The sequence below is a fragment of the Phocoena phocoena genome, chromosome 8 (assembly GCF_963924675.1).
Source record: "Phocoena phocoena chromosome 8, mPhoPho1.1, whole genome shotgun sequence".
Taxonomy (NCBI): Eukaryota; Metazoa; Chordata; class Mammalia; order Artiodactyla; family Phocoenidae; genus Phocoena; species Phocoena phocoena.
Window position 1 is genome coordinate 87,863,405 of NC_089226.1, and position 23,105 is coordinate 87,886,509.

Here is a 23,105-nt window from a genome sequence, read left to right on the forward strand (position 1 = left end):
CCCCCTGACTTTCAAAGTACCCAGTCTTGTTATAAGCATGATTGCTTAACCCCTATGCTCTTGGCAGGAGGTTTTTGGCAACTACCCAGTGTTGCACAGAATTTCCCCCCCATGAATTTTTCTTTCCTACTTAACAACATATTCAGTATCTCTTCACAACTGAGAACATGCTCTTGATTTGTATTTCTGTTGACCATGGTGCAGAAGAACACTCAGGTGTTGCTGGGAGAATTAGGTCATGAATTCTGATGTTGGTTGTGTTGATCTGTGAGAACTTCCTGTAAAGTGTAGACTTTCTTCTAAGCTCATGGACACTAGTCTGGCCTTTGAATGGATGAATTTGAATTTTTAACCGATTCTCTGAAACTGACCGCTTTCATCTGGAAGATGTACAGTCAATTTACGATTGGTGTTTAATTTATCGAGGCGTCCATAGTTTCAACCTTTTGCAGGAGTGTAACCTTTTTCTTTGGCCTGAAATTAGACATTGTAGGTGTCGTTGGTGACCTTGTAAGGGAGATCTGTGGGAAGCTTGTCTGTTTGGTATCAAAAGAAAATTGAAATTCCATTGCTTCAGAATAATGAAACCTTTAGCAAAAAACCTTTGTTTCATGTGTATTGAAGTTTTGACTCAGAAATGCCCAAAGAAACACTCTTTCAGGTCTCAGTAACCGACTTGTTCTCTGAAATATTGCTGTTAGATTTCCAAAGTGTGTTATGTCTGGCACTTATTTCAAAGCAAGGAACATTAGGGATAAGATGAAAAGGTAGAAAAGGACTCTGATGAGAAGCAGAAACAGAAGAAGATGAAACGCCCACTTGGGTGGCGTGTTTGGATGGCCACCAGGATAACTGGGAAGCAGCATCTGGCACTCTAATCAGGCTTTAGGCCACTTCGGATTCTGGGCTGTGCCAACATCTGCCATTTTGTCATTATCATATTGAAAAAGAACTTCTTTCCTATCTTCTGCTGCCAAGAGATTTTTTTTTTTTTTTTGCTGTTTTTTTAAAAAATGATAAAAGCATTTGTAAGAAGCACTTTGGGGCCTTTGGAGTGAAATAGTACTTGCTCTTGTGAAACTGCTTTCAAGGTTTAGAAAGGAGTCTTAAACTGTAGGTTCAGTCAGAGAGGGAACAAGTTCTTTTCTGAATCTTTCCATATTTTAAAAATGAAAGCTTTATGTTTATGAAAGGACGAAGTTTTGAAAGAGTAAACAAGAAATTGTGTTAGATCTGAGACCTCAACCATCGCTGCACATCAGCATCAGAAGCTGGGACTTCATTACATTTTGCTCTTTATTTTGAAGGAGTTTCATCCGGTTATTTGTCAAATAACCTGGTGTTTTATTGGAAATGGCAGAGGATTCTGAGTGATGATAAGAACAAACAGAACTTGTCCTTACGGGACATCTGTTCTTCCCAGACATCACTGTGGTTTTCAAGTGTGTAAATCAATAGATTATTACAGTAGTGTGCTGAGTACACGGCATTTTCTCGGGAAATACTAGGTTTAGGTTGTGCTAGACTTAAAGGATAAGCAAGGAGAACTGAAACTATTCCGCGTCTTATTAGAACATGGCACTGAGGAATGGCAGGGAGCCACTGGAAGTCTGCTTGCCTCTAACTTTGATGAAGTTTGGAGAACCCTTTCATTCCTCCTCACTCCTGTTTCCAAGCATCTCCATGCCTGTCTTGCTCCACGCTGCTGCCACTGCTTGTCTCTGCCCTAGGACTGATGATTTTACAGCCATGATTGTGGCTGTAAAAGAGGAAGAAGTCAGGGAGGGTAAGTCCTAAGACCATTTTGTCTTCCCTTCTGTGGCCTGGCATCGTGCTGGTTACTCCAGCAGTGTTCCTGTAACCCTCCCATCACCTTCCTTACTCAGACTCTCAGCCCCTCCACCCCCAGCAGCCAAGGCGAGTGCTTCATATCAGCGTTTGCGGGGATTTGTTGGGGCACAAGGCAGGGGTCACCCGTCCCAGTAGTAGCTAATTAGGAGTCATGGGTGCTGGTGCAAGAGGCAGTAGAGAGAGCTGGCCTGAGCTGGTGGTGTTTGCTAATAAATCCCTTTGAAAAAAAAAGCGGTGCATTAAATATTTGTGTTTTCCCTCTCTGGCTTACTGAGCTAATGCTGTATCATAGGCTAGACTACCTTATCTCTTCTCCCCAACAGTATTTCTGTGTTAATGTACTATAGATATCCCTACAAGTCTTTTTTTTTTTTTTAATGAATTTATTTGTTTATTTATTTGGCTGTGTTGGGTCTTCGTTGCTGCGCGCGGGCTTTCTCTAGTTGCGGCGCGCAGGCTTCTCACTGCGGTGGCTTCTCTTGTCACAGGGCACAGGCTCTAGGCGCGTGAGCTTCAGTAGTTGTAGCTCACGGGCTCTAGGGCTCAGGCTCAGTAGATGTGGCACACGGGCTTAGTTGCTCTGCAGCATGTGGGATCTTCCTGGACCAGGGCCTGAACCCGTGCCTCCTGTTTTGGCAGACGGATTCTTAGCCACTGTGCCACCAGGGAAGTCCCCCTGCAAGTCTTAATTCTACCAATGATGAGGTATTCAGAAGCAAACGCAGGATTCTGGCTGCCTTGCACCAGGCCGAGATCATTAGAACAACAAGAATCTTTACTGATTTTGAAGCCATGCAACCAGTGGCTCAAGAGAAACAAACATGCCACTTCGGTGGGTTAGGCTGTTTTGTAACCCCTTCAGTTAGATACCTGACCAGGTTGTTCACAAATAAACCCATGTCTCCAGAATCTTTCCATGGTGGAGTATTGTAAGGGGATGGAACAGGATGCCCTAATCTGACAGTAGCTTGATTTCTGCCACTTGGCCTCTTTTGAATCCCTTAGTCACTCCTCTAGTGATCCTTTAAGTAGATTCCTGTGTTTTGCTATTGTCATTTGCAGCAAGGGAGTTCTAGTTTTAGAATGTGCCATGCTCCCTGGGTTCTTGTACTGTTGTAAACTTTTCTTCTTTGTGTCCTTTCTGGGCTTTTTAAATTTTCTTTTTTTTTCTGCTTTATTCTTCTATTCTCTAAGAGCCCCTTCCCTTCATTTACTGTACTATTCTAAGTTGCATAGCAGTGAGTGCTGGATTAGGAAGGCCTGGGTTCACATCCGCACTCTGCTACTTACCAGCTGTGTAACTTTGAACGAATTATTTAATCTCTCTGTAGGCCTTGGTTTCTTCACCTGTAAAATGGGGATACTAACAGTACTTACCTCTAGGCTTGTTGTGAGGCTTAAATGAGATTTATGAGATGCATAATAAAAGACAGTCTGACCCTCAAGTAAATGTTAACGCTTATTTATTTTAATATTGCTGCTAATATTAAAAATAATTTTATGGCTTAAACCACTGCCCCAGTGTAATCGACTACCAGCTCTTTACCTATCGCTGTGACCTCTCACCCACATTTTAGCCTACATTTGCAGCTGCCTCTGGGACATTTCCCTCACAGTTTCCACTGGCACCTCAAATGCAGCATGGACAAAGGTTAATTCATTCTCATCTGAATTTGTCCCCCACATTTCTGTTAATGGCATCATGTTATAATTTTCTCTTAATTTAGGATGAATCTTAGACTCTTTCCTTATCCTAAGGACATCATCATGAATGTGCAAAGATTTAACACAAACGTATTCATTGTTTATAGTTCTAAATAGTTGAGAATAGGAATTGGTTAAATAAACTATGTTAAATATATACAGTGGAATTCTCTATAATCATTAAAATTATGCAGAATATTTAGTATGAAAAAAATATTGCTCTCAAGTTGACTTATAATATGGTATGTACAGTACAATTCCATTTGACTTTTAGAAGTTTATGGGTGAATAGATAAAAGATGAGAAAAATAGCCACTGAAAAAATTTTGTTGCAGCTTTTCTGTCTCGCAGGATTATGAGTGATATTCTAATTTTAATCTTTTTCTTTTACAAATTTTCTAAAATCATCCGTACATTGCCTCCATATTTTTTTTTAAAAACCTCAAATTTAGAAAAAAAATGAGATCGGTAATGTCCAAGAGTCTTGCAAATACTTTATTGACCTCTTAACAATGGCTGAGAACAGTGCTGGATACAAACTTATAAATGTTTGTTGAATAGTGAATGAAATAGTGTTATCTTTCTGTGCATTTTTAGAAATAACTTTATAGGTTAAGAGTGTTTAATGCTTCAAGCATTCAGTTTGTAGATTTTTTTGAAAAGTATTTTTTTTTGTTTGGAAGAAAGATTCTCAATAAACACAAAATAAACTAGATTGGATGTGGTGGGTGTTTTCTAATATTATGTAATTTATCATTTCAGATAATGTGACCAAAAGAGGAGCCTTTGGAACCAATTCTTCAGAAAACAATTTTCCTTCAGTAAAATTTACTCAGAGAAATGAACCAAATGATCACCATCTTAGCAATAAAGCTATCTTTCTTCGTACTTCGTCACAGTGTTCAGAAGAGGAACAGGTATTACCATAGCACATTTACAGAAACAGAGAAAAAAAACTTATCGTGAATTAATAGAAAAGAAAGAGACCATAATAAGAAACATCGGACAGCTATTGGATCAGTAACTCAGACTCCTAATTTTAGAAGGAGTGCCTTTGGGATACTTTACTGAAAATCATCATTACATTTCATGATTTCAACAGCCAACTTTTATGATAGTAACTTAATTATCCCCAATTTTTGTTAAAAACCTCTTAGGGATCTGCCATCTACAGATTTTTCTTGAAATTATGTCTATATTTTAGCTTGTCCTCTGGGACAAAAGAGTTCCTTTTTATAATTCTCTGTGTAAATGAGAGTTTCTTTTACCTGTCCTGGATTCATGTCCTTCAGACTTAAAGTAGAATATGTTATCTTGGTTCTTCCAAGATTTGGTCAATAAATAAATGTTAGATGCTCTCTTCCTAATCTTCGAGACTTCATAGACTATATTCACTTTCTCTTTAGCTATGGTTTTTAACTATCAAGGAATCCTAGTGGAAGCTGTTCTATTTTTTAAACCATTTGAGTTTCTACTTTCTATCTCATCGTGTATTCCCTGTGATATTGTGGACAGAATTGTATATGAGATTATGGTTTTATGCAAGGGAGAAAAATCTCCACGTTAGAAGTGTGTTTATATACAGCAAAGGGCTATAATTCTTTAATTCTATAACTTATTTCCAGTGAGGTGATTATGGGACAAGAACTTTTCTTTCTAGAGGATTCACTGTCTACTGGCCATCATTGGCAATTGGAATTACATTTTCTATTGAGTCTTTAACCAGTGTGTGAGAGGCAAAGAATTGTTCCACGATATTTTTTCCTAGTAACTTGAAAATGTTGTATTAGCATTCTCTGATTTGTCCTTCAGAGGCTCATTGGGATGGGATGGGACGGGGGCTGGGGTGATGAGGTGCGGAGTGTTCATATTTTACACATGAAAAACTTGGGGTTAAATAATTTACCCTAGGTTACACTGTAGATGAGTCTAGAAGACAGAAGTAGAAGTCAGACCTCCTGGAACCTATTCCCTGATGGCTGCTATGACTTAGTGAATCTGCTGTCACTAAGGTGTCATGGTTTGTCACTCATAACTAATCAACAGAAAGCAGAAAGGGAATTTTAGTGCCTGAAGGGCTACAACATCAGCTCCTTTATTTTCACTTGTTTCATCTTCCCATCAATATGTCCTCAATGTTTTTTGTTTGTTTGTTTGTTTTTCCAGATAGTGATGGATGAAGGCCAAAAAGTTGGCAGTTCCTTTCAGGGTGATCTGAATCGGGCAGGAAAGCTGAAGGTAAGGCATGATTCGATTTTATTCCATGGCCAAAACCCAGAAAGAGCATAAAAACAATAAAAACCTCACAGGACTCATTTGCTGTCTGTCATACAAATTTGGAGAATTCAGCAGATTTTGTCAATATGCTTTAAAAAAAAAAAGTGGTGTTTGATTATCTTAAACTGTCCTTGGTTGCCTGGGTTCTGGATCTTTTCTCCTCAAAGCTTTACAAATGGAAGGGGTGCTTCAATAGAGAAACGTGACTCTCGTCCTGACAATATAACAGATTCTCAAGTTTTAGTACTGAAACCATCATATGGAAGATAAATTTTTGCTGTCCCTTGGAAGTCAAAAAATAACTGTAGTTATATACTTCCAAGTATGGAAGCTACAAGCCATGGTCTGGCAGGTAGAGAGTGGGGAAGAAAGACCCAGGCTGTGTTTTGAATTCCAATGATGAGATCTAAATTTATAATTTTACGGTATATTGTTATGTACATGTTTTAGGTCATAAGCATAAAAGGCATTTTGACATCGTGCCTTTACTAGATCTGCCTTGGTGCCAGTGGTGAAATCATTTGTTTATTCACACTCTTTGATATTCACCCGAGATGAATTGGTTCGTGTCTGAAGTGCTACCATTTTGTTAATCTAAAATGTCTCATTGTCAGCTTGCAGTGGAAAGCAACATTGAAATGCTGCTACTGTCTGTAAAGGTCATTTGCTCGGCTTTTTACCTTTGAAGTAATTTTCAGTTTTATTTGCTCAAAAGAGAGAACACTTGATTTTTTGCCCTGTTCACCTCTCTTGTGATTACCTGGGGCAGGATGATTTTGTCTTGAATGAACCTTCTCCCCTGCTTTCTTTAGTTTCTACTCTCTCTTTGGAGTTTAAAGCACACTGTTGTGAGAATAGCCAGACCCACCACCATCATTTGCTTGAGGAGCAAAAGCAATAAAAAAAACCCAAAAAACAGAAACATTGTTTCAGACTGTCTTGATGGTGGTATATATTCTGCGATAGAATCAGGAACAAAAACTTTTCAAAAACCTCCCAGACTGTTTTTTCCCTTTCAGTATAGAGATCTTACTGTGGTGCCTGTGAAATCCCGGCCAACTTCCAGATTTAGTGCTTCTTTCAGATGTCTCTGGGAAAGCACAGTGAACACAAAGATCTCTATCTGGGACTCAAAAGTTAATGAGAAAAGGAGATGCGTTTGCTCACTTGAGTGTTGTGGAAGTGGATCCACTGATTCTTAATTGCATATTTTTCTCTAGGTCTAATTTGCATAAAGATGATGTTAATCCTTTTCTAGGTAGACAACTTCCTTGATTTAGAAGATTTGGACTTGGATGAAGAGATTAAGCCCCAAATGAGTAAGAGTATGCTTTCTGTTTCCTTTCTACACTGCTTGACCTCTTTCTCGAAACTACAAATGAGACTTTAGACAGCTTTTCTTTTCTTTCTTTCTTTTTTTTGGGGCAATCCTTACCTCTACTTTCCCTGAAATAGGGAATACTGGAGTCCTGCAGTCTCTTTTTTGATAATAAAGATTTCAGCCGAAAGGTCATAGAAAACTTGTTGAAGGTTGTAATGTCTTTGGTCTTAAATGAAGGAAAGGTGTTCTTCCTCCCACCCCCCACCCCCATTTACCATGTGATTGATTTTTGGATAATTGTCTCAGAGTCATTTAAGTCAAACCCTTATTTCTTAGAAGCACCATGTTGTAAATGGAGATTATTTTTGAGTGCTACTTAAAATATCAGTTGATCATAAAAATCATAAAAATTATGAGAATTGATCATAAAATAAACAAAAAAATAAAATCAAAGTCTTTGCTTTTATAAATATTTATTACCAAACAATTAAAACTAAAGATATAGCGTGAATGTTTTTTCTGGGGCTTTCTCTGAGGTTTATGTAGATGAGGCCTTTTCCTTTCTTGGTTAACGTTTCTGTGTAAGACTAGGTATCCTTTGTTGCTCAAAGGGGCTTTGAAATATGTTCAAAATTTGAGTTACTTGTTTTGAAAACTCTCATTCCTAATTTAATATGTAAGAATATCTCAAAATTAGTTGAATGTTAGGGAAGGGGCAGTTTCCATGGGGTTTTGGTTGTTGGTGTTTGATTGTGTTTACAGTCCTTAGGTGGTCATAAACAGCGACTATGGTCATTATTGTTGGGGAAGGGGGCTTCTTTATAATCACACAGGAGTTAAAGTGCAGGGTGTAGTTGGTTGGGGGATGGCCACTGTCTGTAAACTGACTGTATAAGCCTCTGCTTTGGCTTCTCTGCCTGAATTTGAGAGGCTTTGGTAATTGGAAGCAATTAACATTTCTATTCTGCTTCCAAACATCACACTACTCTATTGAAGGCACTGTTGCTCAAGCACTCTATTAACCAGTAGACTTCGCAGATTTTTTTCCGTACTTGCTTGGTTCAAGGGAGATCAGAGATCTAACAGAATCACAGAGGTTCTCTTAACTTTAATGCCTTAGGCAGCTCTGAATTTCTTTATTAGAGCAGTTTAGAGGCTCTGATTGGATTAGAAGGGATTGCTGAGGATTTATGAGGAAGCCAAATTTGTGGAGCAAGCACACTGTTTCTGGGTTTTGGGTGATTTGGGGAAAGGGAACAGATTCCTGGGTCCTAAGAAAGAGTCTAATTCAGAAGGTCTTTTGTGGCATCTAGTGATCTGCATCTTTAACCACTACTCCAGGGGATTCTGATATAGTTCATCTGTGGATGATACTTGGAGTCTGCACGTATACCTTTGCAACATAAAATTAATTTCATAGGAGGGCACAAAAGTGCACAGGTTGAATTTTGTGATAGTTTAAACTTCTTGCTTTCTGCTGGTAATGAGAAGGTCTGTATACTGACATAATCCTGCATAGCCAGCAAATTTGATTTTGGTTGTATCAATATTTTAAATTAGTCTTCTTACCTTTTCCATTATTTTCACATTGTTTTCTTTAAACTTTTTTTTTTTTTGGCTGCGTTGGGTCTTTCTCTAGTTGAGGTGCGCGGGGGCTACTCTTCATTGTGGTGCATGTGCTTCTCATTGCGGTGGCTTCCCTTGTTGCGCAGCACGGGCTCTAGGTGTGCAGGCTCCAGTAGTTGCAGCACGCAGGCTCAGTAGTTGTGGCACCCAGGCCGGAGAGCACACAGGCTTCAGTAGTTGCGGCGGGCAGGCTCAGTAGTTGTGGCTCATGGGCTCTAGAGTGCAGGCTCAGTAGTTGCGGCTCATGGGCTCTAGAGCGCAGGCTCAGTAGTTGCGGCACACGGGCTTAGTTGCTCTGCAGTATGTGCGATCTTCCCTGACCAGGGATCAAACCTGTGTCCTCTGTGTTGGCAGGTGAATTCTCAACCACTGTACCACCAGGGAAGTCCCTCTTTAACCATCTTTTAAGTTTTTTTTTTTACCAGATCTGTTTCTGTTGTTTAAAAAATTGCAAAGAAATGTCTCACTAGTATGATTTTTCTGGAAATGAGATAACAGGTAGTTTTGCATTTGTGTATATAAAAGCTTACTGAGGCTGAACCAAGTCTCAGTGGACTTGGATGAGCTAGTCAGGACCTTCCCAGGTGTAAAATAATGTGAAAAGCCAAGGCTAAAAAGCAACCTAGGCTTCAGTGATCTATTCCAATTACCAAAAAGACCACCAAGCTTCACAATTTTCATAATGCACAATCTGGGTCATTTGAAAGGAAAGAAAAAAGAAATAGTTGTGCCAGGGTGAATTTTAGATTGCATCTGATTTGTATTACACTTAAGGAATGGAGCAGAAGGCAAATATTTATATCAGATGGGAAACGTGACATTTTAAACAGGCAAGTTGCTTGTATAATTTTGGCAGCTGAGGGGTTTACTGATTAGATTCTGTTGTTATTGTTTAAGCAACAGATTTGCTTGGGGCAACAAGGAAGTGAGTTGCCTATTGTTTTTCTACCACTGACTTTATTTGTTCACCTTTTTCATTTTCATAAATATTTTCCAAGATTCAGGCGCTTGTTTCTGTCCCAGTATTTGGCTTATTGTTTTGGCAGCCCAGGTGGAGACAGTTTTTCCAAGCAGACAACTCAGTGCTGTGCTATTGACCAGTTGTTAGAGGGAATCTTGGCCACAGAGTTTGGTGCCCTGTGTTTATTTGATGTCACATTAACCATTTTTTCCTCCTTTGAGATAAGATAGTTAACCTGATGGTTAGTTACTGTCATGCTCCAGACTGTTACCCGGAAAGATTATTATTTGGAATAGGTATTAGTTATTATGCTTTGGCCATTGGAGTAGGAAGAATCTTCTGGTCGTCTTTATTTTTTACCCCCTCAGTTGGCCCAGCATGTTCTCTGGATGAGTGCAGAAGGTCAAAGAGACTTTTTTGAGGCCTAGTTTTCAGAATTATACTGTCTTATACAAGTTTCTTGACCAGTGGGTATACTCATGCTATGGTTGATTGTGTTGGATGAAAATGGGCAACTGATTCCTGCACAAAGATTGGCAGCCTTATTTGATTTTCACTTTCAATCTCTCCAGTACTCCCAGTTCTAATGAAGCCATCATTTTCTCTCTCTCTCCCTCTTTTTTAAAAAAATTCTTTCCTTATCTGTAACTTTAAGGCTTTATGTAGCCTATGAATGACCTGGACTCTTATTCAAAGATATTTAACAACGGTGACTGGATCCTGGAATAAAGTAAAGAATAAAACAGATCTGGTTCCTGTCCTTGGAAATTCATAGTTTATTGGAAGAATCAGACATATCACAAATATATAATTACATATGCTCTAGATCTCATGAGAGCATATGGCAGGGGAATTTAATTTGTCCATGGATCAGAGAAAGTGCTGAGAGCCTGAGATCTAAAGGATGAGTAATTATTAACTGGGTGAGGGGTGTGTAAGAGAGTATAGGAACAGCATAAGAACAGTGTGTGTAAAGGTCCTGAGCTAGGAGAAGATGGCATATTTCAGCCAACATAGAGTTCAGGCATTTCATTTACTTTCCACTTGGGACTGTTAAAAATCATTCTCTCATTACTTCAAAGATCACTAAAAGATCATTGAGAGGGAAAAATCCTTGCTTCGAAATGTTCCTCTATCCCTGTTCCTCCAATTTTTTTTTTTAATGTGCAAATTTATCCATCTATTAAATTCAAACTTGAAAGCCATATGCTTCCACTCCATTCCTGAGAAGAGAACAGAATTGGGATGATAATTCCACCCTTTCAATAATTCCTCTATTTATGTATCCCCAAGGGTAAAGGAAGGCATTATCTAATTGGAGAGATTATGGGAAAAAACTGATGTGTATAGATGAGACATTTTGTTTCTTCTTTTGGGTTCATGCTGTTTGGAAGGTGTATGTCCTCTCTTCTGTGCCTGTGTCACCTTTCTTATAGTAGACACACTTTAAAAGGGGCCCAGGTCTGCCTTACATGGTGGTTTTCAACCTGAGAGATACACTGGAATCACTTGAGGAGCTTAAAGAAAAATGACAATACCTGGATCCTGCCTTTGGAGATCCTTTCCCAGTAGTCTGGTGTGTGTCCTGGGCATTGGCAGTACTTAAAGCTTCCCAGGCGACTCTAACATGCCTTTGAAGCTGAGAACCATCTCTAGACAAATGTCTGGAGGTATCACTCTCTGAGCCCCTACTCTAAGGGCTCTAGGGATGTGAAGAGGTTCTCCTTATACATGGCTGGATTCATGTCATCTGTGCAGACTCCCTGTCAGGCGGGGTAGTCCAAGGTCTAGACTTGGAAGGAAAGTTTGATAAGTAAGAGGGCAAATTGTGACTGCAGGACAAGCTCTATTTTCAAAGTCAGCTCTATTAGTTATAAAGCTCATATTTTGATCCCCATCTTTTTGACTCCTGTGTGGATTTTTCTTTTATTTCTGTATTTAAAGTAGAGGAATATGATTTATTATCACTGTCAAATGCCAACTCCGCCCATGAAGTAACTCTTCCCTGACCTTCCTGACCTTCCCCTTGGATGGGCAGTAATCTTCCTCTGTTTACATTTCCACTTTTATTTATTTTTCAGTTATTTTTTTTCTCAAAGTAAGTTTTCATTAATGTGTCTCTTGAAAGTGGCATATGGTTTATTCATATGCGTGTACACATACACACACAAATAAAACTTCATCTTTTAATTGGTGTGTTTAATCCATTTACATTTAATGTAGCTGCTGATATATTTGGCTTTAAATTTCTTATCTTACTATTTTGTTTTCTACTTGTCCTGCAAGTTATATGTGCTTCACTCATTTTTTGCCTATTTTGGAGTAATTGAGTATTATCATATTATTGTTTCATTGCCCTCTATTTTTGCTGGGTAGAGAATTCTAGGTTTGTAATTTTTCTTTTTCAGAATTTTTAAGATGTTATTCTATTCTGTTATGGTGTTAATTTTTCCTCTATTGAAAACTGTCGAAAAACCAAGTGTCAATCTGATGGTTGCACATTGGAAGGTAATAGGTTTTTTACCTCATTTGACTACTTTTATGATTTTCTCTTTGTTTTTGTTTGTCAGTAATTTCACCATGCCCTGGCATTGTTAACTTTGTATTCTGTTTGGGGTTTGTAGATTCTTGTAAATGTTAGGAAATTCTCAGTTCTTACGTCTTCAGATATTACCTGTGCCCAGACTTTTCACCATGTCCCACATATCACTTATGCTCTTTCCTGCATTTTCCATCCTTTTTTATTTCCTTTCTTTCTTCAGTCCAAATATTTTCTACTATCTATGTTCTAGTTCAGTAATCCTTTCTTGAATTGTATCAAATATGATGTTAAAGCCATCAATATTTCAGTTATTATAGTTTTCAAGAGGTCTGGAATATCTATTTTTATAGATTTTAGTTCCCTGCCAAAATTTTCCATTTTTGTAATATATTTATTGGAATATATTAATCAATTATTTTAAAGTTCCTGTCTCATAATTCCAATAACTGAGATGTCCTGTGAGTCCATTTATATTATTAATTTTCCCTTTTGATCTGGTGTCTTTGTATACCTGGTAATTTTTGTTTGAATGCTGAACATTGTATATAAAATATTACATAGGCTCTGGATGATTATCTTAATCTTGTTTTAGAAAAGCTTCTCTTCAACATTTTGTTAGCAGTTAGAGCAGTCATAGGTCATCTTAATCCAATATGGGATTGAGCTGATTTGGTGACTGGGTTTCAGGCTTTATGACGGCTGCTCTACTTCTAGTTCTTGCTTACTGCTAGGGTGTAGCCCTTCAAGGTAAATCACAGCCCCTCCTTCTTGGAGATCCCAAACTCTGTTTTTTATCTTCACGGCACTGTGAACCTGTTGGTAGTTCTGCTAAGCTTCTCAGCCTCTTAGTCTATTTCTTCTTCACTTCTTGGTTTTTCAGCCTCTGCTTACAAATCAGTAAATGCCATAAGTTGAAAAACAGCTTAGACTCTTAGACTCACTTTCACTACTTTCCTTCTCTCCAGGATCTTGGCCCCTCAAGTTCTGGGCTTCCCTGGTAGCTCTCTAATGCCTTTAAGTAGTTGATTTTTTATCATTTATTCAGCTTTTCTAATGTTCTTGGTGGGAAGGTCAGACTCATATTAAATGTGGTCTGGGAGCTCCTTGGAAAACCCCAAGTTCTGAAGGTCAAATAAGCTGACGTTTGCACTGATGTTGCAAAAGCAATGATGGGTAAAGATGCTAGTAACTTAGTGTGAATCAAGGTAGAAGCACCAAACTATACTAGTAGTCACTGTAATCTTCACTGTCCTGAATTTGTAATTAAAGCAAATGCCAGTTTCCATTGCAAATGTCCTTGATGAAGTGGTAAAAATTATTAATTTTATTAAACCTTGATGCTTGAGTACACCTCGTCTGCTGCATACTGAAATACAACAGTTGTATTTCACATATACATGAAATACATGAAAATTTTTTCATGAAAAAATGAAAAACACTTTTTCATGAAAAAACACTTGTGCAATTGAGGGGTATGCTGAACTTTTGTTTTTTCTTTCATGGATCAACGTTTTTACTTGAAAGAATGACTGACAAAGTATAGTTCTCAAAAAGGAATGAAGTGAGCCCGTCTCTACAAGACAACAGCTGACAGTATTCATTGCCAATGATAAAATTGGCAATGGATCAAGTGAAAATTGGATTTTTGGAAAACTTAATCCAGTACTGTGAGCTTGACAGCTTCCCAATATTTAAAGCCTTTTCTGATAAAATTGGTAATGTTAACTCATGTGATTTTTATATTGCATAATGAAATATGTCAACATTTGAAAGATCTGCATAACACAGTGAACCACCATTTTCCAAATAACCAATATATGATGTTACAAAATCATACACAGGAGCGCAATCCATTCAACATGTAAGAGAGACCAATGGATTTTAACATAAGAGTATGAAAAAGTTACTGAAAGGGTTTCATATTGCACATTGAAATTATTTTTAAAAACTTTGTCATTTGTCAATATCTAGTGTGTATCAAAGAATAATATCCCCAGTTATATAAAAAGAGTATTGAAATAGTCCTCCCCTTTCCAGCTACATATCTGTGTGAGACTAGAGTTTTCTTCATTTTCATCAACTGAAACAGCATATTCCAAAAATTCAATGCAGAAGCAAATATAGAATCCAGCGTTCTTCTATTTAAGACAGACATTTAAAAGATTCAGACAATGTAAAACAGTGCTTCTCTTCTATTTTCTTTGTTTTTGGAAAAGAGGTTTTTTAAATAAAAATATTTATTTTAATATATGATAGTATTATTTTAATGATTCAATAAGCAAATATTTGAAATTTTAATTTCTAATATGGTAAATATTGATAGATATCACTCCCATAAACAAAAGCTCTTTGGGGTCTTCAAAAAATTTTAAGAACAAGAACCACCTGATATAAACTATCATAGCTGGAAGCTATGTGCAGAGGAGGCCTGAGTGCATTTCTTATCTGTATCCTTTTTGGTCTTGAGGAACACCCGAAATTTCAGGAAATTTTGGCCATTTCTACATGGCAACAAAGGAATGGATTGGTTAATTTTTATAAATATGACAGGGAGACTAAATATTATTGTCTAGATTATCAGATGTCAGGTAGATGGCTTACTTTTTAATGTTGTATTAAATTACATGATTATAGCCTTTGACTTGCTGGTCATTGGCTAAATGCAGAAAGACAAATGGCACAAACACATAGTTTATAAACGTTGGACGTTCTTGTCAGGTAGTTGAGAAAGAGGTTGAAATGCTTTCAACCAGGCTTGCCATCCAACATCAAGATTCGTTTATCGAGAGGTGCCTTAACTCTACAAAGCACATCAGTCAGGATGGTGGTATTTAGCTAAGAAGGAAACTAATTGTTTTAGAAACAATAAGGTCAGATGAAGTGTTTTAAAGATAAGATTTCAGTTGGGAAAGCTTTGCAGAGAACTTCAGAAATTCCATTCCCCATCATCAATGAATACAATCATTTTCCCCCTGAGAGAATGAATATTTAAATAACCCATCAGTGATTATAAAATGGCTAAAAGATAACTTGTGTCTTCTTTATAGCTTGTGTCTTATCAGACTATTCGTGTGCATATTGGTTTCACTCTTTTATAAATCTGTCCTATTTAGAGTTAAAGCAGTTCAATTTTTGTGTTGACTATTGTCTGATTTTATGTATAAAAATCCTACTCCTGTAAAAAAAAAATTTAGTTTTTGAGGGAAAGGACTATACATATTTTGCATCATTCACAATGTCCTGTGGATAGGTAGACTCTTCATACTTGCTGTTCAGTTTAAAAGTTGAGATGCAGGAAATTAATTTCCTTTCTGCAAGTATGTGCTGAGAATTTACTACATATAAGGTGTCGTGTTAGGCTCCAACAGCTATACGTCTGTGCATTTTACCTTTACACTGGAGAAACAAATGACAGGAATGGGAAATGCAGTGGATACTGAGTCATATTGTTTTGAAAGAATTGTACCCATGGCAGTGGAATTCTTACGAAATAAACCATTTTTGTTGAAAACCCTACCTTCTTCGCAAACACATGAGGGATGTGAAGAGTTTCAGCAAAGGAATTGCAGAGTTGTCCCTCTTGGTGCACAGTACTGTCCATCAGATTTTTAAATAGCTCTGAAAGCAGGATTGATTTTGATTTCACATTCAAAGGGATGTCTGCACTGGCAGCCAATGGGTATGGTAGATATTGGTTTTCACATTAAGAGGCTTGAACCTTTCTCTTCTTGCCTCTCTTGTTGGCAGGCCCCTAACCAGTGAGGGAGGTTAGCTTTGGACTCATAAAGGAATACCTTAGAAAGCCAGTTTTTCCACCAACCTTATTGAATTTAAAAATATTACTTCTCTGGGACTTCCCTGGTGGCGCAGTGGTTAAGAATCCGCCTGCCAGTTCAGGGGACACGGGTTCGATCCCTGGTCTGGGAAGATCTCACATGCTGCGGGGCAACTAAGCCCGTGCACCACAACTACTGAGCCCACGTGCTGCAATTACTGAAGCCCACGTGCCTAGAGCCCGTGCTCCACAACAGAAGCCACTGCAATGAGAAGCCCAGGCACCACATGAAGAGTAGCCCCTGCTCCCCCACAATTAGAGAAAGCCCGCACGCAGCAGCGAAGACCCAACGCAGCCTAAATAAATAAATAAATTTTTAAAAAAATTTTAAAAGAAATATATATTAAAAAATATTACTTCTGGTTATAAAATTGTAAAATGCCCTGAACACTTACTAATCACGCTAATGTGCTATTGTAGTGACATTTCTTGGCCCTGAGTTTGGAGGTACAATCTGATAGATTTTAAATAATGTATGTGGTGAAAGTGCTTACTTAAAAGTAAGTTCATGATGTGACAGCGTGAGCTAGGAGCACGGGCTCCGCAGACAGACTGCAGCTGTGGCGCCGTGAGTGAGGTGGCTGGGGTGACTCTCGGTGTTAGAGCTCATTGCCTCTAAAAGGGGAAATAACAGAGTTGTTGAGAGGATTGGCGGAGTTAATGCATGTAAAATGCCGGCTATTACTGTTTTTATTTCTCCTAATTAATCAGGTCATATTCTATGATTTCAATAATTAATCATAGTAGAACTTCCTTCTTCACCATCCCCCTGCCCACGTGCTCAGTTTCTAGGCTGTTTGCCATGTTCCCTGTTGCTGAAGTCTTAAGAATTTTGTAATCGTGTCTTTTGTGAAGGTGATAGCTGTAGCGGTGAGAGACGTATTTCAAATAAGTTTCAGTTTTTGAATATCAGTACCTGCTCAGTTATCTCCCCATACATGCTGCCCTTGGCAACAACCAAGGCATGCCTGTTGTTAATTAATCACTTCCACTGAGAACTTAATTAGTGTCTTAATTAGGATCATCACTGAGTAGCAGGCAGCAGCATCTTGCGCCAGCTGCAAGTTATTGGTTGCAGCCTTTCTGGTCCTGCGAAAACTTAGACGGAGGAGGGATCCTGTTGTGCTTCTGTTTGTTTTTCTCTTCAGAGAAAGCTGCGGAAGGTCATCAGTTGTCTGTGATGCATCGATGTTCTGTCACACGTGCAAAAATAAGGAAACACATCCACTTCTAATGGATCGATCAGAAAACCAAGATTGGCTTTTGAATTCTTGTGATTGTGCTAAACAAGCGGGAAACACACTGTTGTTGTTTGCATGCGTTGAGAAGTAGGCCATGCGTTCTGAGTATGACAGAGTATTTCATTTTTCTGCTGGAAGTTAAAGTTCCTTCCTTCTGGCATCATTGTTTTTTAATATGTTTTTTTGAAATATTGCCATATTGTTACAGGATGAAATCAGCACTCCATTTTCTTTCTCTTCACCCCCTCAGGAAAATATGGCAAAATGAGGCAAAAGTAGCATCTTCTTGACTTATTTTCCTGTAGAAGTAGAAATTGGGTTGAGGGTGAGAGGCGTGATCAAGTTATTCCCAAAACAACATTTCTCCCAGACCTTTTGGTTGGATTGTAACATTGCAACTATAAAATAAAAACTAACGCACTGACGACTTCTATTTTATACAAAGGAGAATCCCTTGAGTCAAGTTCCCAAGTGAGGACAGGCATTGTGAAATGGACCTACTTCACTTGAGCATATTTGCTCATTTTTTTTTTTTTTTTTTTTTTTTTTTTTTGCGGTACGCAGGCCTCTCACTGTTGTGGCCTCTCCAGTTGTGGAGCACAGAGTCTGGATGCGCAGGTTCAGCGGCCATGGCTCATGGGCCCAGCCGCTCCATGGCATGTGGGATCTTCCCGGACCGGGGCACGAACCCGTGTCCCCTGTATCGGCAGGCGGACTTTCAACCACTGCGCCACCAGGGAAGCCCCTGCTCATTTTTTTTGACTATCGTAGACTTTTAGATGACTTAGGTCAATTGTGGACTTGGTGAAGGGATCAAGTGAAATATTTTGTATTCGACAGATTTGCTGCTGCTTCCAGGAGAGGTGGAGCAGGACAGGAGCATGAGTCTTCCTTCTTACATTCCTTCCGTGGCCCAGCCTCTTACCTCTGGAGTGAAGCCAAGGCCCACTGGAAAAGGAGCAGGGGAACAAAGGGAAGAGGTACTCCACAGGGAATTCAATCCTCTTGAAATTGCCTTGATTTTGTAACTAGTCCTTTCAGAGAAATGCCACTATACCTGTGTGCTTCTGTATTTTTCTGAGATTTGGGAAGATTTACAGTTCAGGTTGCTTAATTGGGTCCCTCTCACTGCCATCTCTCTCTAATGTGTATAATCCCTTTTATACACACAGAGAGAGCAATTATGTTTTTACGTGGAAACTATGTGTCATGATGTTCGCCATGCTACAGGGACAGTGCTACTTGGGGACTCCGCAAGAGAAAGGATGGAAAGTTTTCTTATCTCTTTTAGTCTGCACTGGCCACTTTTCTTTTTATTATTGTTTCCAAGGTCCTAAAAACATTTTGCATTCGTTAAGGTAAGGCCAGGCTGCTATAGTAGGCAATCCCAACAATAAATCAGTGGCTGAAAGGAGACAGAAGTTTATTTCTCTCATGTAACAGTCTGTAGAGAGCCTTTAAAATGAGCAGGTGCTTCTGTTCCCTGGGGTTACCAGGGCCCAGGTTCCTTCTCTCTGGATCTCCACTGCACCTCAGGACATTGTCCTCATGTGCATATTCCAAGTCAGGTCGCAGTCCTACCTGCAGGGGCAAGGGATGAGAGCATGGGAGCAGCAAGTTCCCCCAAGGCTTAGGACTCAGGGCTCTTCATCTCTGCTCACATTCCATTGGCAGCCACTTAGTCTTATGTTCCTATCTGGTCACTGGGGAGGCTGGGAAATGTCATCTAGACATGCGCTTCACCAGCACAGGAGAATGGAGTCTCCCACATGTAAATGCTCCCAAATGCACAACTTGAAAGCCATCTTTCACCATCATTTGCAACTCATCAACAATTACTTAACAAGCGTGTGCCAACCAAGGCTGCTGGTGGTGCTGGGTAGTGACTTTATCACCTTTATTACTCTAGCATGAAAGGGGATCGGCACAAGAAGCTGTTAAGGGCTCTTTATTACTGCTTCCTAATAAAAACACTAGGGTGTTTCGTGATTACTTAGTTGTTTGGGTAATAGTCTTGTCACTTGATGTTATGGAAGCAGTCATTCAATCAGAAGTAATCCACACATTTCAATTTTAAATTGCCCTTTTCTCGTAGAACTTTTGTTCACTGACATCACAGAAGTCTATCTAGGATGCTTGCAGACTTATATTAAACCCCAAATTGTTTACCAGATAAACTTGCGGAGATAGCCACTTTTCAATGCGCTTTTTGAATTATAGATTGCTTTCCCTGAGTATTAAGAAACTATAATTACAAGGTGATTTCTAGCAGGAATCTGTTTCTTTTAAAGACTTGTTCACGTTCTTGACTTCCGTTGTGACCATACAAATTATTGGACCAGTCAGTGGTCAATGGCACCTAGTGCCATTATAGAAATTGTTACAAAATGGTTTTAGTTGATGGGTTAAAAAAAAAAAAAAAAAGAATGATTTCTGGAATCAATCATATAGCCAGTAAAATGCTAGTTAAAACCCTGTGTATGGTTGTATCTTTAAAAGGAGTATAAATTTCTTCCCAGAGAATGTGAACATTTATCAATGTTCGAATCAAAATGATATGAACAATTTTTGTGTTGGCAAAAATGAGACATAGATGAATAATTTGCTGCTTTTTAAAGATCCAGGGTAATACTTTGGGTGGGAATTTAATTTCCAACCACTATTTGTTAGAGAAATGTTTTAGACTGTCTAGAGTCACAATACCACACCAACTCTGCCTTGGTTTAATAGTATTAATCTTATTTTAAAATACCCAATGTAGGTAAAAGAACATAATCACTTCCAGCACATGCAACGGGCTATTTTGGGTGAGAGATGGTAGTTGCTTTTTGTGATGTCAATCTCAAAAGATGAAACTTATCCTGGATGTCCTGACTTCCTCTTAATTGCCTAATGAGAATCCGTAACTTCCTGATATGGACTGGACCCATTTAGTTTTTTTCCTAATTTTATCGCTGCTTTTATACATGTGCATTTCCTCCTTACAGTCAAACGTTTTTCAAGAGCCTTCCACTTTCCCTTTGTGAATAACTTCTTGCCGTAGTTACTCTATTTTGATGAATTTTGGAAGTCTTGAACAACTTTACTGAACAAAAAGAATTCACATTAAGAAGATGAATTCTTTGTTCAGTAAAAACAACTTTACTGAACAAAAAGAATTCACATTAAGAAGATGAAAAATTGAGTTCTTGTCCTACTTCCCAAAATATAGAAGAGGTCATTGAAGAAACTTTTGTAGTATTTTAATGGGAGATTGCCCGTTTTTCCAATTCAAAATGGGACTCTAGGGCTTCCCTGGTGGCACAGTGGTTGAGAGTCCGCCTGCCAATGCAGGGGACACGGGTTCGTGCCCCGGTCCGAGAGGATCCCACATGCTGTGGAGCGGCTGGGCCCGTGAGCCCGTGAGCGCTGAGCCTGCGCGTCCGGAGCCTGTGCTCTGCAACGGGAGAGGCCACAGCAGTGAGAGGCCCGCATACCGCCAAAAAAAAAAAAAAAAGGGACTCTAAAATTTTTCACCTGTATAGACAGTTTATTTATCATATTACTGTGTAAGATAACCTACAGCTAAATGCTGCTGTTATTGATTTGAGCGTTAGTTCTATTTACTTTAATTTGCCTACATGGTACTATGAATGAAAATGATTCCTTCTGTAATAGTGTCCCTCTTAGAATAAATCACGTGAGCAATTTTAAGAAAACTAGCAATTTTCTAATAGTGTACAAATTCTATTCCCTGAGAGGCTACAAAAAATTTCAATTAGATTTGAAATTAGACGCCTGAAATCCACATGTTTCTCTCAGCTCCTTAGGCAAAAGTAACAAGTTAATAACTTAATTCACAGTTGTTCTCTGTTTCGTAGCAGGGGATTTGGTGTTCCATTGCACGAATTTTGCTCTTTGAAATAAGTCAGAAGTTCAGTTTGCAATCTAAAAAACTTGGAGCCTTATATCTTAGAACCTCAAAATGACCCTAACTTGAAAGAAGAGAATTCCCAAAGTATGCCACAGTAGCCAACAGCTGAAATGCATAAATAGAACTGCAGCTGTACAGTATTTGGGAAGCTGTCATTTTGAAGATCACAGTGATGTGTTCTGAACTGCACTGTACACCAGGGTTCACTTTGAATTACACATATGCCCCTTGTCTTAGAAGACCCTCCATTCACTCGTGTGTGTCTCTATAAGGTTATTTAATTAAAATGCAAAAAAGTCAGAACTCGTGCCGAATTCAGTGCTTTGCGTATAGGAGACATGCAATAAGTATTGAATGAACAAATAATCAGGAAACTTTCCTCGCTACAGGGAGTGATTTTCTGGTATAATAAGATGGTTAGGGTCCTTGTTTCTTTCCTTCTCTATTGGTTCATTGCCCTCAACATGTAAACATGTTTAAGTCTCTCCCATCCTTAACGAAATGAAAGAAAACTAAAGAAAAAACAACCTTCCCTTTACCTCGGACCCCCCTTGGCTATTGTCTGGTCTTTTTTCTCCCTTTTCATACAGACTTCAGAAACCAACAGACTCGACTCCTCTTGTTGACTCTGCTTCCTTTCCCCTCACTCTTCATTCAGTTCATTGCAAAATGCCCTTGGTCTAATCACCTGCCTGGACATATTCAGAATAAAGGTACTTTATCATTGCCAATCATCCCAATGGACAATTTTCAGCCTTTATTTTAATGGGACTGTCTACTGTGTTTTTTACCATTGATTTTCCCTGACACTCATGGTCCACTGGTTCTCTCTTCCCAGCTCTTCTCAGATTCTTTGTGTATTTCTCTGAGTGTTCTTTCCCTGCCTCCTTTGGGGGTTTTCCCTCCATGCTTCCCTTAGGAGTTGGTATTCCTCAGGGTTCCATGCTAAACCTACAGCTCTTCCCACTTGCATACTTAGATGTGTTTTCATCTATAGGTTACTACCTTTTGTGCTTATGTCTCCAAATCTGTATCTCCAGCTTCAGACCTTTTGCTGAGCTTCAGGTTTGTGGGTTCAATTGCCTGTTGACAATTCTATCTGGATTCCTTGAGGTACATTCAAATCAACATGTTAAAAACTGAGCTTCCCTTCCATATCCAAATCAGTCATCAAGTGCTGTTAATTTCACTTTCTAATATTTTAAAATATCTGCTCTCAATGCCCTGTTCTCATGATCTTGTCTGGACTGCTTCAGCAGGCTCCTGACTAGTCTCCTGACTCCCAATCTACCCTCTGTTCAGTCTTCAGAGTGACCTTTCTTGATGTACCCTCCAAGAGGGCAGGGTCTCCTCCTGTTCTCTGCACGCCTGTGTCTCATTGTAGGTGCTCAGTTAACATTTGAATGAAGGAAGGAATTTATTTGAAATGCACAGATACCAAGTATCTACCTGCTTTCAGAAAATCCTTCAGCAACTTTTCATCATCTCTGGGAAAAGTAGCATATAAGACCTGCCATGATCTGGCACCGTCTTCATCTCTTGCCACTCTCTACCTGACATTTTCTGCTCTGACAACACTGAACTACTCGCAGATACACATATGTGAAATTCTGTGTGTTTCTGACTTGGCCTGTTCATGAGACCTGCTTTTGTCTGCAAAGCTCGTCTTCCCTCAACCTTGTTAAATACTATTACCTTAGACAGCACCTCTTCCAGAAAGCCTCCTCTGAATCCTTCCCAGTGCCTTCCAACCTGGGCTGGGTTAGGTGTTCCTTCTCTGTTCCTGTCACCTTCTAACTATACCATGTGTACTTACTACATTTTACTACAATGA

General features: G+C 38.9%; 1 protein-coding gene across 1 annotated transcript in view; it reads left to right on the forward strand.

The window, feature by feature from the left end:
- IFTAP (intraflagellar transport associated protein) overlaps positions 1-23,105 on the forward strand; it is a 60,004-nt gene that overhangs the window by 33,381 nt on the left and 3,518 nt on the right. Inside the window, exons 3-6 of the mRNA XM_065882025.1 lie at positions 4,318-4,472; positions 5,722-5,793; positions 7,091-7,157; positions 18,199-18,338. Coding sequence (XP_065738097.1) covers positions 4,318-4,472; positions 5,722-5,793; positions 7,091-7,157; positions 18,199-18,338 — 434 coding nt within the window. The remainder of the gene's footprint in view (positions 1-4,317; positions 4,473-5,721; positions 5,794-7,090; positions 7,158-18,198; positions 18,339-23,105) is intronic.